Source organism: Grampus griseus (genome assembly GCF_964374135.1).
Source record: "Grampus griseus genome assembly, chromosome: 8".
Taxonomy (NCBI): domain Eukaryota; kingdom Metazoa; phylum Chordata; class Mammalia; order Artiodactyla; family Delphinidae; genus Grampus; species Grampus griseus.
Genome location: NC_139002.1, coordinates 103,959,130 through 103,977,239, shown reverse-complemented (window position 1 = coordinate 103,977,239; position 18,110 = coordinate 103,959,130). Strand labels below are relative to the sequence as shown.

General features: G+C 50.5%; 1 protein-coding gene across 1 annotated transcript; it reads left to right on the top strand.

Moving 5' to 3' along the window:
* Positions 1–380: 380 nt before the first annotated feature.
* On the top strand, positions 381–3,986 carry GAL3ST3 (galactose-3-O-sulfotransferase 3; the record flags this gene model as incomplete). Its single annotated transcript, XM_082660534.1, has 2 exons — positions 381–502; positions 2,825–3,986. 2 exons carry the CDS (start codon positions 381–383, stop codon positions 3,984–3,986), a joined length of 1,284 nt encoding a protein of 427 aa, XP_082516660.1.
* Between the last annotated feature and the right edge of the window lie 14,124 nt (positions 3,987–18,110).

The window sequence follows — 18,110 nt, the reverse complement described above, 5'->3', positions numbered from 1 at the left end:
AGGCAGAAAAGCAGAGACAGGGCTCAAGGAAGGGAGTGGCTACGGCCTGAAGGGCTGGCCAGACCCCAGAGCGTGTAATTCCACCCAAGACTAAGTTATCTGGAGCAGTGTGGAGATAGGGTCATGGTAACAGGAGGTAGGAATCTGATCTTCCCTGGCCTCTCTGCTCACCCCACCCTTTGCAGCTCTCCTTTGCAGCAGTCCTGTTGGGGCTCGGAGCCCATCTTCTCTGCCTGCTACAAACCTGTTTGCCTCCTTCTCCTGCCAGGCCTCACAGGAACACTGGCCCTGCTACCAGAGCCCCAGGAGCCCCCATGAGTGCCGGCGAAGGCAGTCCTGGATAGTGAGGCCCTGGCTGGTCCAGGGGTGGGTACCCCATCATGCCACCCATCCTCCAGCGCCTGCAGCAGGCCACCAAGATGAGCCGCAGGAAAATCCTGCTGCTGGTGCTAGGATGCAGCACCTTAAGCCTCCTCATCCACCAGGGGGCGCAGCTCAGCTGGTAAGGGGGCGGGGCCTCGGTGAGGGGGCGGGGCTCGGCAGTTGGGTTCCTCTAGAAGTCAGCTGCCTGGTTAGCGTTAGCAGACGGGAGCTCCCCTCGTTCTTTAAAGCTGCCAGAAGAGTCCATCTTCTGATGGGCTTTGCTCCTTCCCTCTGTTCTGAAAGCGCTTTCCATACATTTGCTTTAGATTCACACAACCTCCCTGGGCAGGGACTTCACTGAAAGGGTTGAGTGAGTAATCTGGGATTCTATTCCAGCTCGAGTCTTCCCTCGGCATCTCCTTCTGAGTGCCTCCCTGTCAGAAGGCAGAGATGTTGAATAATATTCTCCAAAGTGAGAAGGAACTTTAAGACCAAAAAATGAAGTGGGCGACTCCATAAACTGCAACTATGAAGTTTATTGTGGGTAACTTACATACAGGCAGGAAAGAACGATCGGACAGTCAATCCAGAGGCCTCCTGCGCATTCGCCGCGGCACCGAAAGGGGTACAGGGGGGTTTAAAGGGGCCAGAGCTAAAAACAGAATCTGACTATTAGGGAGAAGCACATCCGCGTGGATGGGAAGGATGAGGTTCCTCCCCGCCCCCGGGGGGGTGGGTCTCATGGCCATTAACCATCTGCATCAGCAAAAGACACTCTTGCAGTTTTCACATGGGATGAAGGCAAGCGTAAAGGTTGGCAGGGAACTTATCGGGCTTGGACGCACCCCTTGTTCGTAGGCTAAAGCTCAGTTTCGCAGAAAGGGGAGGGGGTAGGACTGTGGCCCTACGATGGAGCTGACAAGATGGAGACAGTGTGTTTCAGCCACACACTCCCAGAGAAGTGCAAACAACTTCTCACTACTGTTGTGCTGGCCAAGCCTCCTCACTTCTCTGAGCCCATTTGCTCATCTATGAAATGGGAATGATGTATGTGTGACCCAGCCAGTCACCCTGATACAGGATACCATGTGATGACTAGTAGCAACCCTGACCCTGCTCCTGGCTCACTGTGAACCCAGTGAATCCTTGCACCCCCTCAGGGCCTCAATTTCACCATGTGCTACATGGTCTGCCCATGAGAACAGTGTGAATGGGCCCCGTCCCTCTTGCCAGATGATTTGCTGGTCTTCAGGAGCATCCATGCAGACGTTATCCTGAACCCAAACCAGCCACTGATAGGAAGTCTCAATGGTATTCTCAAAGCTGCTTAGAGTTGTCCTTGTTACATGACGCTGAGGATGGCAGAAAAGAAACAGGAGAGTGACTCAAAGTCTGAAGGGAACTCACAGGTCACCTGTAATCCCGAAGGCCCTTGTTTCAGGAATGAGGAAACAGAAATGAAAGCTTCATGAACGCTAGGATTATTATGTTTTTTATACTATCATATTTCTTGAGCCTAGAACGGTACCTGGCACATAGTAGATGCTTTAAAAAAATACTACTTGAATAAATGAATAAGGTTCCAGAGGACTTAACAGAATCACATAACAGGTTCCTTCAAAGCCCATGCCACTCACCTACAATGTGAGTAGCCAGTGGAAAGAAGACAGAGAGCAAGAGGATTTGGTGACTTAATCTGAGTTGCCAAACTTATAGAAATGATTTTTCTCCTTCTGTTCCTCAGTTTGTACATCTGTGAAGTGGAATTCCTCAAGGATCTCCAAGGGCCTTTGTCCTTGTGTTATCTTTTATGTGTAACGAAGTTACCTCAAAACTTAGCAGCTGAAAACATTAAACATTTATTATGTCACTCCTGTGGGTCAGGAACCCAGGTGTGCCCTAGCTGCATACCTCTGGCTCAAGGTCTTTCACGGAGTTGCAATCAAGTTGGCTGCTGGGGATGCAGTCTCATCTGAAGCCTTGATTGGAAGGGCTCCACTTATAAGCCCATTCAAGTGGTTGGTGGCGGAGCCTTCAGCTCTTCAAGCAGGCTGATGGACTGAGGGCCTCGTTCCTTGGGGACTGTTCCCACCTGGTACCTCCTTGTCCCCTGCATGAGCTGCCCTAGAGAGAGTGAAAGATACCAAGACAGAAAACATAATCTTTTTATAATGTAATCTCACAAGTGACATCCCACTATTTCCGCCCTGTTCTACTCCCTAAGAAGCATCAATAAGTCCCACTCATATTCAAGAGAAGGGAAATACACAAGAGCGTGAATGCCAGGAGGTCAGCAGGGATCACGGGGGTCATCTTAGAGGCTGCCCACCATACGCCTCTACTGTTCTGTGGGTAAAGCCCAGGATGAGCCCTGGCCCATCCCCACCATCCTTGGGGAGAAGCAGGGTCAAGCCGCACCCTTCTCACTTCCTCCTCCCTGCACACCCCCTGAACCCTGCAGGTACCCCAAGCTGTTCCCTCAGAGCTGCCCGCCTCTGCAGGACTCTCCGCCGCGCCCCAAGCACATGACCGTAGCCTTTCTGAAGACGCACAAGACTGCGGGCACGACAGTGCAGAACATCCTGTTCCGCTTCGCCGAGCGCCACAACCTGACCGTGGCCCTGCCACACCCGAGCTGCGAGCACCAGTTCTGCTACCCGCGCAACTTCTCGGCGCACTTCGTGCACCCGGCCACGCGGCCACCGCACATGCTGGCCAGCCACCTGCGCTTCGACCGCGCGGAGCTGCAGCGCCTCATGCCCCCGGGCACCGTCTACGTCACCATCCTGCGCGAGCCGGCCGCCATGTTCGAGTCGCTCTTCAGCTACTACAACCAGTACTGCCCCGCCTTCCGGCGCGTGCCCAACGCGTCGCTCGAGGCCTTCCTGAGCGCGCCCGAGGCCTACTACCGCGCGGGCGAGCACTTCGCCATGTTCGCGCACAACACGCTGGCCTACGACCTGGGCGGCGACAACGAGCGCAGCCCGCGCGACGACGCCGCCTACCTGGCGGGCCTCATCCGCCAGGTGGAGGAGGTCTTCTCGCTCGTCATGATCGCCGAGTACTTCGACGAGTCGCTCGTGCTGCTGCGGCGCCTGCTGGCTTGGGACCTAGACGACGTGCTCTACGCCAGGCTCAACGCGCGCGCCGCCAGCTCGCGCCTCGCCGCCATCCCCGCGGCTCTCGCGCGGGCCGCGCGCGCCTGGAACGCGCTCGACGCCGGCCTCTACGACCACTTCAACGCCACCTTCTGGCGCCGCGTGGCGCTCGCCGGCCGCGCCTGCGTGGAGCGCGAGGCGCGCGAGTTGCGAGAGGCCCGAGAGCGCCTGCTGCGGCGCTGCTTTGGTGAGGAACCTGTGCTGCGGCCTGCGGCGCAGATCCGCACCAAGCAGCTGCAACCCTGGCAGCCTAGCCGCAAGGTGGACATCATGGGCTACGACCTGCCCAGCGGCCGCGCCGGCCCGGCCACCGAGGCCTGCCTCAAGCTGGCCATGCCCGAGGTGCAGTACTCGAGCTACCTGCTGCGCAAGCAGAAGCGCCGAGGTGGCGTGCGCCCCCGGCCCGAACCGGTCCTGGACAATCCCCCTCCTCGGCCCATCCGGGCGCTGCCCCGGGGCCACTGAGCTCCGGATGGGAGTCTGGACCCTGCCCTGCCCACCAGGATCTTGCCTAGGGCTGCCTCCAGGTCCCACCCCATCGGGGCCCTTTCTCCTGAGAGGGGCTGCAGCAGTACTTGGGGGCACAGCTCCCTGTCTGAGCCCATCTCCCGACGGGGAGCTGAACCCCGCCTTCGGGGAGGGTGCTGTTAGGCCCGATCGAGCCCCGGGCCACCCTCTCCTCCGTCCTAACTGGTTGGTGGCTTTGCCAAGAGGTCTGAGACCCGTGCAGAACCGCCCACCCTGCCTTTTTATGGGGATTGAGGACCCCCACCTGTCTTCCCCAAGTGGATGAGCCCATGCCACAGAAAGGGGCTGAGCCCTGGGGAAGGTTGTGCTGCCTGTCAGCCTCCCCGGCTCTTGCTCTTCCTGCCAGGGGTCAGAGGCCCCCCACACTGTCCGTCTTCCAGGTTCCACCCTTCCCGCAGACCTAAGCTGCTCCCAGACCCCCAGAACCCAGAGTTCTTGGGTTGAGCTTTTTGGTTGGTTGGTTTTCCTTGTTTTTAATAAAATATTTTAAAATGTACAGATTGCATGTCACTCATTAAAAGCCAGATTCCCCACGTTTGAGGATGAGGCAGATGCCCAAGAATAGGTGTGGCTGTTACCATGAGGATGGGGCCCCAGTGAAACCAAGCAGGACCCTGTAGGGCTCCTGGCACAGAAGCCTTTTCATGTCCCCCATTTCTTGTTTGTAGGGGATGCAGACTCCCACCTCCATGACCTTCCCTGAGTTCCAAAGGGCAGATTCTAACGGTTGCTAATCAGGGAAAGGAGGGGATGCGGAGACAAGGGAGGAGAGCCAAGAACAATAGTGCAGCCTTGGGGCAGGTCCTGGTTCACCTCAAGGGACACACATAACAATATCTTTTGAGCTTTATAGAACTAAAACCCCCAATAAATGGAAGATGTCAGCATTCTTCATTCCAGAGAAGACTGCCTGAGGCTAGAAAGAACAAGAGAAGCTCATCAAGAGATTACCTGAGACCAGATTAAAGGAGTGCAGGCCCTGCACACACACTTATCAGCAGCCCCGCCCTTGAATCATTGCTATAAAACTCCTTAGCAAATCCTCCCAGGTGGGACACAGTTTTCGAGGGCAGGAGCCTGCTGTGTCCCCCCTTTGCCTGGCAAAGCAATAAAGTTATTCTTTTCTACGTCCCCCAAAACTCTGTCTCCAAGATTCGATTAGGCACCGGTGCACGGAGGCTGAGTTTTCGGCGTCACCAGGCTCAATCACTGCCCTTCCCAGAGGCTCACGACACTCAGCAAGCCCTTGATTGACTGGGTTCACCAGACTGGCCACCCCAGCCCCACTCACTTCTCTTTGAGAAGATCTAAATCATGCCTTTTCATTCATTTCAGCACCATGTATTGAGCGTCATCCCCCTAACTTAGGGACACAGGGGAACAAGGCAGATAGGACCTTTATCCTCATGGGAAAACACTGACAACCCCTCCTTGCGCAGAGCAGAGGCTGGAAGGAGGATCGTTTCAGGTCAGGAGAGGCTTAACTCAGGACTTTATCTCCATTTTGAGTCACTGACTTCACCACTGGTCTTCCTTCCCCACAAGAAGACAACACTGATTCATGAGGACCACTCCCTGCCTCCAATGTCCTTTAGCACAGTAATACACCCAGCACTTTCAAATGAAACCTCTGTTAAGACCAGCAGAGAATCAGGACTTTTCCTGTTACTTTCTTCAGTGCTATATTGACACATCTGGACAAGCAATAAAAACAATAGCTTGGGCTTCCCTGGTGGCGCAGTAGTTGAGAGTCCGCCTGCCGATGCAGGGGACACGGGTTCGTGCCCTGGTCCGGGAAGATCCCACATGCCGCAGAGCAGCTGGGCCTGTGAGCCATGGCCGCTGAGCCTGCGCGTCCGGAGCCGGTGCTCCACAACGGGAGAGGCCACAACAGTGAGAGGCCTGCGCACCACAAAAAAAAAAAACAAAAAAACAAAAGAAACAATAGCTAACATGGTATACTATGTGCCAACTGCTGTTGAAGGGCTTCACGTGTATTAATTAATGAGATAGGTACCATTTTATGGATGAGGGAATTGAAACTGGGAGAGGTTAAGTGATGCTCAGGGTCACACAGCTAGAGTTTGAACCCAGACTGATAGTTCCTAAGTGCTCTCACACTGCCACTAGAATAAAGGAGCTCCCACTCCCCAGGCTAGGCTGATGCCCAGGATCTTCCCCAAAAGAATGATAAGTGAAGAAACCAAGACATTGCTGTCAGCTCCTCTTCCTTTTATCTTTCACAGAGACAATCGTTGGCCTGGTTGGGCAATGGAGATTGCAAGGTTTAGTTGGCAGGTTATATGACTCTCCCTGGGCTTGAAAACACAGCACTTTTTACTGTGGCACTCTGGAAAAGGCAAAAGACAATAATTAGAGACCTGCAAAGACATAATTAGGTTTCTGGTGTTAAGCAGCTTTAAAGAATTGTACTAGACTCGGGCTTCCCTGGTGGCGCAGTGGTTGAGAGTCTGCCTGCAGATGCAGGGGACACGGGTTCATGCCCCGGTCCAGGAAGATCCAACATGCCGCAGAGCGGCTGGGCCCGTGAGCCATGGCCGCTGGGCCTGAGCGTCCGGAGCCTGTGCTCCGCAACGGGAGAGGCCACAGCAATGAGAAGCCTGTGTACCGCAAAAAAAAAAAAAAAAAAAAAAGCATTGTACTAGACTCAAAGTCATCTATCCAAAAACAAGCAGTCAGACATGCTGTGGCCCTCAGGCCAAGAAGATGTCTGTCCACTACTGTCCCCCACCCCTGCTCCCCCCAGCCCTAGCCTCTGGTCATACCTTTGCCAGGAACATCCTTCACCGTGCCCTATATCCTCCTGGAAAACTCATACATACCTTTAGATTTGCCTTCATAGGCCTCTCCTGTCTTCCTTCATCCTCAGGCAGCTGGGCCTCTTTTATAGACCTTGCCCCACTTCAGCAAAGAGCACAACTCTGGACTCAGAAAAATCTGGATTCAGGGACTAACTGGAATCATCTGGAATTATCAGGCCACAGGAGAGGGTTTCTCTGTTTGTGGTAGGAGCAAGGGCAGATCCTAAGCAGACACTGAATCAAAGATTAGCCTTCAGTGGCTGAGACTCTGGTCTGAACATCTCCAGCTTCAGCCACAACCCAGAGGAACAGGCCCCGGCCCCTGGGACCCCAGTGCCCTGCAGAGAGACTCCTTCCATCTGTGCCCTTTGTACATGTCTCCTCCTTGAGAAGCTCACGCTCAGGTCTGGGACAGATGTGTAAGCAGCAACCTGGGTGACAGTGACTTGACGGAAGCAACTACCTCCATCAGTGCTTTGGAATTCAAACCCTGGCTCTGCCACCTACTGGTTACACGACCTTGGTCTTAGCATTTGAGCCTCACTTTCCTCGTCTGTGAAATGAACCCTCCAGAGCTTTGTGAACAGTAGTTGAGATAAGGCACTTAGCACGGTGCCCGACACATGGAAATGTCCCCAAAGTGGCCGCTCTGGCATCATCAGGGCTCCTTCGAGACAGACACCCTTCACGCTGTAGATGTTATAGGTTGGCACATCTATTCCAAGAGTTTTCCAGCAGATGGGAGAAAGCACTTTGAGGTAAGGGTGGCTTTTTGCTCAAAGGCACTGTATGGACGAGCAGCAGCTTTGACTTTTATGATTATAGAAGGATGTGCAAAGCATGTGGGTGATGCCAAAAAGTCGGCCTCTGTGCATCTGTGCCTAATAAAATCTTGGAGACAGAGTTTTGGGTGAAGTAGAAAAGAATAGCTTTATTGCTTTACCAGGCAAAGGGGACACAGCGGTCTCCTGCCTCGAAAAATGTGTGTCCCTTGGGCTTCCCTGGTGGTGCAGTGGTTAACAATCTGCCTGCCAATGCAGGGGACATGGGCTCGAGCCCTGGTCTGGGAAGATCCCACATGCCTTGGAGCAACAAAGTCCGTGTGGCACAGCTACTGAGCCTGCGCTCTAGAACCCGCAAGCCACAGCTACTGAGCCTGCGTGCCACAACTACTGAAGCCCACGTGCCTAGAGCCTGTGCTCCGCAGCAAGAGGAGACACTGCAATGAGAAGCCCGAGCACCGCAATGAAGAGTAGCCCGCGCTCGCCACAACTAAAAACAAAGAATAGCCCCCGCTTGCCACAACTAGAGAAAGCCCACGCACAGCAACGAAGACCCAACACAGCCAAAAATAAATAAATAAAATTTATATATATAAAAAAAAGAAAACTGTGTGTCCCAACCCCGGAGGATTTGGAAGGAGTTTTATAGCAACAGTTGAAGGGTGGGGTTGCTGATAAGATTAGTGTGTGTGCAGGCCCTGCCCTCCTTTAATCTGATCTCAAGTAATCTCTCTCTCTGTCTTTTTTTTTTTTTTTAATATATTTATTTATTGGCTGTGTTGGGTCTTCCTTGCTGTGCGTGGGCTTTCTCTAGTTGCGGTGAGTGGGGCTACTCTTTGTTGCTGTGCGTGGGCTTCTCATTGCGGTGGCTTCTCTTGTTGCGGAGCACGGACTCTAGGCGCACAGGCTTCAGTAGTTGCAGCACGCAGGCTCAGTAGTTGTGGCTCAAGGGCTCTAGAGCTCAGGCTCAGTAGCTGTGGCTCACGGGCTTAGTTGCTCCGCGGCATGTTGCTCCGGACCAGGGCTTGAGCTCGTGTTCCCTGCATTGGCAGGCGGATTCTTAACCACTGTGCCACAAGGGAAGCCCTCGGGTAATCTCTCTCTTTTTTTTTTTTTTTTTTTTTTGCGGTAAGCGGGCCTCTCACCGCTGCGGCCTCTCCCGTTGCGGCGCACAGACTCCGGACGCGCAGGCCCAGTGGCCATGGCTCACGGACCCAGCCGCTCCGCGGCACGTAGGATCCTCCCGGGCCACGGCACGAACCCGTGTCCTCTGCATCGGCAGGCAGACTCTCAACCACTGCGCCACCAGGGAAGCCCCTCAGGTAATCTCTTGATGAGCTTCTCCGGTTCCTTGAATCCGGTCTCAGGTGGTCTTTTCTGGAATGAAAAATGCTGACTGCACTTGTTGGGGGTTTTAGTTCTGTAAAGAGCTCAAATAAATTGTTCTGTGTGTCCCTTGAGGCGGAACCAAGATCCTGCCCCAAGGCTCCACTATTGTTCCTCGTCCCTTGTCTCCGCATCCCCTCCCTTCCCTGATTAGCAACTGTTTGAATCTGCGCTTTGGAACTCAGGGAAGGTCATGGAGGCTGGAGTCTGTTCCCTACAACAAGAAATGGGGGACACGGAAAGGCTTCTGTGCCAGGAGACCCACAGGGTCCTGCTCAGTTTCATGGGGAGCAGAGGAGGACAGGAGTGTCTGCCTGAGCCGTCTGGAGAGGCGCCCTGGAGAAGGTGATAGGGATAGAGTAGGATAATCAAATAGTTAGTTTAGAAATCCCACTAGGGGACTGTAGATAGACAGGGAACTTTAGGGGGCTTTGGGAGACCACAGTAAGTTAATGATCACTGAGGAAAGCAATGGGAAAATCCTGAAACAATGTGGGCTTGCTTGACTCACGAAGCAGAGCAAGGTGCTTAGCAACAACACTAAGCAATGGAGGCACAAATCATGCCTCAAGACAATAAAACAATAGTAGAAAAATGCCTACATCCTGCCCAGTGATGTCAACAAGATAATGACCTCTAGGGCATACTCTCTGCACTCATGAAAAACAATAATTTAGGGAAAGGTGACATTTCAAAGTGAAAGACCCTCATTATACTGAGACCTGAAATAATTTTTCCATAGTGCCATGACAGTCCCAGATGGGCCATATAGGGTCAAAAAAATACCCCACCTGACATGTCGGAGGAGTTAATGATGGAAGACTCAAAGGAGAACGAGGAAGAAGGTGGTCTTCTCCCCCACCCCTCTTTTCCTTTGATCATAAAGATGTAACCCACTAAGTACTTGGGGCAGTGCAGCGAGATGCTCACCTGCCCGCTTGTAAGCCTCACAAGCATCCTATCCTAATTAATCACTTCTTATCTATCACTTTGCCTCTCACTGAATTCTTTCTGTGCTGAGACATAAAGAACCGGAGCCCCTTGGAGTTCCCTGAGGCATCACCTGGCAGTTTCAAAGCTGAGAACAGGGACAGGGAAGGGTGCTCCAGGTAGAGAATGCTGGGCTACCAGTGTGGGGAGAAGCATGCCAGTGTCCGGTTAGGAAAGGCCTTGAATCTCACGCTTAGAAGTCCAGCTTGTTCTGCACCGGACACTGGAATAAATGGAATGGCCAGAGATGACCAGCAGGGGGTGCTGGGCTGTCCCCAGAGGGGAGGGAGTCACCGTCTCAGCCCGTCTGTAGCCCATTCCTGGCACAGCAGTGCACCAGGTAGGGAGCTCTGTTATAGATGATGGAGCCACTGAGGGAAGCAGGAGAAAGGCCTTTAATAAACTGCAGATGCTGCAGGGAGAAGGCACGGTAAGGAGGGACGTGGCACCAGCTAACATTTATTGAGCACTTGCTACGTGCTGGGCGCTTTTCTCCATGCTTTCTGCATTTTAACTTATGTGCTTCTTAACAACAACCCCGTAAGGTAGATGCTATTCTTATCTTCTTTTCACAGAAGGGGAAACTGAGGTACAAAAAGGTGATGTGCCCAGGCTCACCCACACACTCAGGGAGAGCCTGAGCAAGGACCGAAACCAGAATGCAGGCTCCTTGTTAAAGAGCCTCTTTATAAAAGCCCCTGAGAGTGGTTCGAGTGGGAGGGAGGGGCAGGGAGACACTTTGGGTGTCGGAGGTGAGGAAAGCAGGGATCTGCCAGCGCAATTGGCTGGCGGCGTCTGGGGCTGTGCGAGAGGAGTGGAGAGGGGCTGCAGGGCAAGAGAACCTGAGGAGAGGGGACAGCCCCCCAGGCCATCCAGAGAGGGGGATACAGGGCAGAAGGGGAGGTGATGGGGGGGGACCTGAGCTGGGCTCTTCTGACCCAGCCAGGCCTCAGGAATCTGGCTGGCCATCGTCTCCTTCCCAGGAGTCCCCCAGCACCCTCCAGCAGGCCGAGGACAGGACAGGAACAGCGTCCTCCACCACCCTCTCAACCCGCACCCCGATCTCGTGGGATTTTCACAAAAGCCAGGCAATAGGAGTGCAGGAGTCAGACCCTAACCCCCCACTACGAATGGGGAGACTGAGTCCCCGAGAGGGAATGTGGCTCAGAGGTGGCCTGGAGCCAGGGCAGAGTCAGGAGTGGGGACACTCCCATGAGTGTCCTGCCACTGGAGCCCCAGGAGGCAAGGTCCTGGGCCCTCTTTCCCAACTTGGCCTCCAGCCCAGGGCTCCCCTCCTGGGTGTTCCCGGGATCGTCAAACCCACTATGTGCAAACCGAACACTCATCTTCTGCCAAACCAGCTCCTTTTCCAGCACTCTCAGTTTCAGGGACCTGCGCCCCAGTTCCTGAGGATGTTCAAGCCCCAATCCTTGATGTCCCCTTCATGTGTCCCTCACCCTTTCCCCAGCACCACCTATCCATCGTTGCATCCTGTAGATCCAGGCGCCTGAATAACTGGCATCAACCCACCTCTCTTTCCCAACATCTTCTGTAGTCCCAGCCATCAGAGTTTCTCTGCTGGTTATGCCAACAGCTTCCTAACTGACCCACCGGCCTCAGGATCCCCACAGCAAACAGACTCCTCTCTGTGTGCAAGCATCCTTCTTAGAGCCATCTGATCTGATCTCATCACTGTTTGAAATGCCACCCCCTTTACCAGCCCACAAGGCCTAGCCTAGTCTGACCTTCCAAAAACCTTTCACCTGCATCTCCCATTACTCCTCTATCTCCACCCCCCATCTTGCTCACTCTGGATAACACATCATTTCCTGAATGCAATGGTATGCCAGGTCTGGCTCTTACTGGCTCTAGAATGCTGAATTTTGCCAGCTGGTTGTTGAACACAATTAAATTGTATTAAAAATTAAATTAAAAATTTAACTAGATTACATAAACTTACTATTAAATAAAGTATATTAAGAACAAAGGTAATAAATACTCACAACTCATTACTTCCTAATTCGTTTACTAGATTTTACTATTATTTCTGCTCTTAAGGTTATGTAGGTCTATTGTATCTGCCTGGTGGAAATCCTAGAGAATAGGATGCTCCTTATTGTCCATTTCTTCCAGACAGTGTTCAGCGACATTACACTGGTAGCATGAAATCAGCCATGGTGCAAGTAGTTACACTGCAAATCAACAAACACTATAAATCAGATCGATTTATTGTTTTGTTAATCGTCTAGACCAGGGATAAGCAAACTACAAGCCAAATCTGGCCCACCACCTGTTTGTGTAAATAAAGTTTTATTGGAACCCAGCCACACCTATTCTTTTCCTTATTGTTCTGTGGCTGTTTCTGCACTACAAGAGCAGAGTTGAGTCATTGCAGTAGAGACTGTGTGGCCCTGAAAGCCTAAAACATTTACCTCTTGGTCCTTCATGGAGAAAGTCTGTTACTCATTAACAAAACCAAAAAATAGCAACCAAAATTCACATCAGAACTACACATGGAGAGATAGGTGTCAAATGCTTCCCAGCACACCACTGCCTGAAGGTGTCAGGACAATTCACACCTCTGTTCTTGGCACATGATCTTCTCTTTGCCCTTAGTGCCTTTTCTTTTCTGATCCACCTGTAAAGTTCCTCACCATTCTTCAAAACATCCATTTTCCCATGCTCCTGTATTAGTTAGCAATGTGCTGTGTAACAAACCACCCCAAAATCCAATGGCTTTTAAAAATGCATTCTATGGACTTCCCTGGTGGTACAGTGGTTAAGAATCCACCTGCCAATGCAGGGAACACGGGCTCGAGCCCTGGTCCGGGAAGATCCCACATGCCGTGGAGCAACCATGCTTGTGCACCACAACTACTGAGCCTGAGCTCTAGAGCCTGTGAGGCACAACTACTGAAGCCTGCATGCCACAACTACTGAAGCCTGTGTGCCTAGAGCCCATGCTCTGCAACAAGAGAAGCCAACACAGTAAAAAGCCCACGCACCGCAAAGAAGAGTAGCCCCCACTCAATGCAATTAGAGAAAGCCCGCGCGCAGCAACAAAGACCCAATGCAGCCATTAATTAATTAATTAATCATAAAAAAAAAATAAAAATGCATTGTTTCTCATTAGAGTATGGGTCGTCTGGGTGGTTCTGCTGATCTGGGCTGGGCTTGACTGATCTCAGTTGTGCTCATTCGTGGTGCAGGATCAACTGCAGGGCGGGGAGGGGTTAGCTAGTCTGTGATGGCCTCAGCCCATATGACTCAGCTATGCTCCATATGGTCTCTCTTATCTTCAGCAGAGGAGACTGGGCTTGTTCTCATCGCCCAAGTGTGGGTCCAAGAGAACAACGAAAAACGGGCAAGCTCTTTTGAGGCTTTCAAGAGACATTCCATCACTTCTGCCCCATTTCATTAGCCAAACCTGTTCAGATTTAAGGGGTGGGAAAGTCGATGTTTCAAAGTCACATTTCATGGGGCATTATGGATAGAAGCAGGAGAGAACTGGGGTTATTTTTATGTTCAGTCTATCATACTACCTTCCCCTCTTTCTTCAAGCGAAGGAGCTTACTCCTGATTCTGTTTTCATCCAGCACTCCTAAGAAGCAAAACAAAACCCAACCCGTCATAAGCACTTTGTTACAATAAGGAAGATACCGGAAACATTGATTTATTTACCTTTGTGCACAAAGGGACAAGAGACGAGCTGTAAGTTTCTTTAGACACAGAAAATGGCAATTTGTGTATTTTTTAAGTTACTGGGGAATTCCCTGGTGGTCCAGTGGTTATGACTCTGTGCTTTCACTGCTGAGGATGTTCAATCCCTGGTGGGGGGAACTAAGATCCCACAAGCCACATGGCACAGCCAAAAAAAACTAGAAAAAGCCCACCACCACCACCACCAACAAAAAAAACACTCAAAAAATAAAGTTACTGTATCAGCCAGGATTTAATCAGAGAAACAAAATTACTGGGAGCGATTATAGGCAGTAAAGTTGTATCATATGGATAAGACCTTACATAATTGTGAGGGCTGATCATATAAGACTGCCATCTGTGTTTCTGGTGCTGGAGCTAAAAGATGGCAGGCAGACAGCTGGAATGAATGTGATGTGAGGTGAGGGAGGCAAGAATGAACTTGCACCAGTGAGAATAAGCTAGTACCCACAGGATGGACCAGAACCTGTATCAGTCTCTCACTGCGTCTAAGCTTCCAACTTTAATGAAGCAGATGACCCACAGGAGAAGCTGGCACTCCACCAGGGAGCTAAACATGCACCTGAAACAAGAGTGGCAGAAGCTGGAGAAGCTGTGGACCCAGGTACTGCTCGATGCTAAAAAGGTGAGCTAGCAAATGAGGGTCATTGTGAGGGAGATGCAGCTGCTTCTGGTGCCCCTGCACCAACCTTCCTAGTGGAAAAAGGATACAACTCCTGTTTCACTTCTACTTCCCAAATCTTACACAAAATGCCACTCGTGGCCCACACTAAAGAGAACTATGCAGAGAAGGGAATTCTGGGAAGCAGTTCCAGCTTAGCTAAAATGACACCACAAATTCATTGCAGTTTCAGATGTTAATTCGAATATTATTACCCATGGAGACCAGTTAGCACTAAAGGCCTTTAGAGATGAAAGGTCACATTCCTGAGGCCCTCAGATTCACGCTGTGGTTAGTTCCACCATTCCAGAATTGATTGTGAGATTAGTACTCAGTAGCTGGCAGACTCTCACGTTGCTTCCCTTCCCCTGTAGTGTGGACGATTATGGTAAAAGGACCAAGTGGAAACCTCTGGAATTGTCCCCCCACCCCTGCGAAGTTATACATCAAGTGATACAACAACCTGAAGAAACTGCAGAGATTAGTGCCACCTTTAGGGGTTTGAGAGATGCAAAAGTGGTGATTCCAGGCATATCCCCTTCTTATTTGCTGGTGGAAAAGCAAGCTTAGTGATGTGGCAATGCCAATCACAGCTGCAATTCTAGATTTGAGATCTTTATTGGAGAAACTCAGTATAAACCCCAGCAACTGTTATGTGGCTATTGAACTAGTAAATGCTTTCTCTTACATTCCCATGAATATGGGAATTTACACTGTTTGCATTTACATAGCAAGGATAACAGTATACATTTAGTGTCTTGTCCCTGTATTATGCCATCTTCCAGCAAACTGCAAGGTCCAAAGGGACGTTGATAGTCTTTTTTTTTTCTTTTTTTTAACATCTTTATTGGGGTACAATTGCTTTACAATGGTGTGTTAGTTCTGCTTTATAACAAAGTGAATCAGTTATACATATACATATGTTCCCATATCTCTTCCCTCTTGCGTCTCCCTCCCTCCCACCCTCCCTACGTTGATAGTCTTGACAACACAGAGAATACCATCTTGACACACTCAACTGAAGCTATTATGCTAACTGTACACTATGATCAGGAACCAGCAAGCGTTAAACATATGTGTGCCAGAGAGCTGGAGATGAACCCCATGGAAGTTCAAATTGCCTGCCACATCAGGAAAGTTTCCAGGGGTCCAGAGGTCTGGGGAATGTTGCATGTCTCTTCTAAAGTGAGAGACAGGGACTTCACTGGCAGTCCAGTGCTTAAGAATCCTTGCTTCCCCTGCAGGGGGCGTGTGTTCGATCCCTGGTCAGGGAACTAGGATCCCACATGCCATGTGGCGCGACCAAAATAAATAAATAAATAAAATGTAAAAAATAAATAAAGTGAGAGACACGTTGCTGCCGCTTAACACTATATGTCACGAAGAAAGGGGAGCAATGTACGGTGTGCCTTTTGGATTTTGGAGCCAACGTAGGTCCCACTGGGGCAAACTGCTTTGACTCATTTTCTGGGTAACCTGTAAATCTGACAATGTTCGATCTGGATCTAAAAAAAGCTCTGCAAAAGTCCAGCCTGTGGTGCAAGCTGCCCTACCACTTGGGCAGGTGTCAGCCAAAGATGCCATGTGGCATATCTAGCAAGCCCCAATAGGAGGATCACAGCTGAGACCCATGGAATTTTTGTCATGCTGTCCTCTGCCAACGACTATTCTATCCTCTCAAAAGCAGCCTCTGGCTTGCCTCTGGGCCCTGGTGAACACTGAATGACTGATTTATGGAACACCTAGTGATTATCAGACCCAAATGTTCATCATAAACTGGGTGTTATCTGGCCCACAGAATCATGAAATTGGATTTTCACAGTTGTATCCCATTAGAAATTGAAGTGGTATATATGATACTGGGGAGAAGGTATAAATTAGCAGTTTGGGATTAACAAATACATGCTAGTACATGTAAAAGAGGTAATCAACATGGACCTCCTGTATAGCAAGGGAGGTCTGATCCAGAAGACACAAATGAATTACAGGAGCAGGTGCTTCAGCCTACCGTGAGGTCTGTTTCTCATGCTTCATCTCCTTTCCCTCTGTTTACACTCAAAGGCTTCAAGGGGAAGAGGAAAAAGGACAGACCTGGTTTATGGAAGACTTTGCACAGTAAGCCAGCGACAGCCAGAAGTGGACAGTTGCTGCACGACAGCCCCATTCAGAGTTGGCCCTGAAAGACGGTGGTGAAGAAAAATCCTCCCAGTAGGCAGAACTTCGGGCAATACGTATATTATCCACTTTGTGTGGAAGGAAAGAGGGGCTAAGGTGCAGATTCATATGGGCTCTTGAGCAATATCTGATGGGCTGGTCATTTACAGAGACTTGGAAAGAACACAACTGGGAACTTGATTATATGATGGTCTAGGGAAGAGGTCTGTGGATGGCTTCTTAAAATGCTCACAAAATGGAAAGTTACTCATGTCCCATGTAAATGCAATGTAAGGTAGTCAGTGCAGGAGTCCTCACTAATTGGATGAGATGACCCATTCTATAGATTCAGCCAGCCTCTTTCCTCAACTAAATTGGTGCTTTCTCAATGGACCTATCACAAAGTGGGAAGCCACCAGATTTCTATTGTCTGTATAGGAGACGTCTGTGTTCTTCGTTCAGGTTTTCACACAGTTTTTTTTTTTTTTTTTTTGCGGACACAGTTTTTTTTTTAATTAAGAAAACATTTATTGTGGTAAAATATTCATTAACATAAAATTGGCCATTTTAACCATTTTCAACGTACAATTCAGGGGCACTGAGTACACTCACACTGTTGTGTAACACTCACCACGGTCCATCTCCAGAACTTTTCATCATGCCAAACTGAGACTCTGCACCCATTAAAAAATAACTTTCCATCATCCCCTTCCCACAGCCTCTGGTAACCGTTACGTAGCCTTCTGTGTCTATAAATGTGCCTATTCTGGGTACCTCATTTAAGTGGAACCATATGATATTTGTTCTTTTGTGCCTGGCTTATTCCACTTAGCATAGCGTCTTCAGGGTTCATCCATGTTGTGGTATGTTATCCGTAGTTCCTTCCTTTTAAGGCTCAGTAATATTCCATTTTATCTATGGACCACATTTGGCTTATCTCTCCACCTGTCCATGGACATTTGGGTTGTTTCCACCTCTTGGCTGTTGTGGATAATGCTGTTACAAACAGGGGTGTATGAATACCTGTTTGAATCCCTGCTTTCAATTCTTTTGGCACATACCCAGAAGTGGACTTGTTGGATCATAATCACAGGGGTTTTTTTGGTTTGGGGGAATGGTTTGGCCACGCACGCCATACCACGTGGCTTGCAGGCTCTTAGTTCCTTGATCAGGGATGGAACCCACTCCCTCAGCAGTGAGAGTGTGGAGTCTTAACCACTGGACTGCCAGGGAATTCCCCATAATCACAGTTTTTTGTGTTTTTTTTATTAAAAAAAATTTTTTTTGGGCTGCATTGGGTCTTTGTTGCTGTGCGCGGGCTTTCTCTAGTCGCGGCGAGCAGGGGCTACTCTTCATTGTGGTGCGCGGGCTTCCCATTGCGGTGGTTTCTCTTGTTGCGGAGCATGGGCTCTAGGTGCGTGGGCTTCAGTAGTCGTGGCACGCAGGCTCAGTAGTTGTGGCTCGCGGGCTGTGGAGTGCAGGCTCAGTAGTTGTGGCGCACGGGCTTAGTTGCTCCATGGTATGTGGGATCTTCCCAGACCAGGGC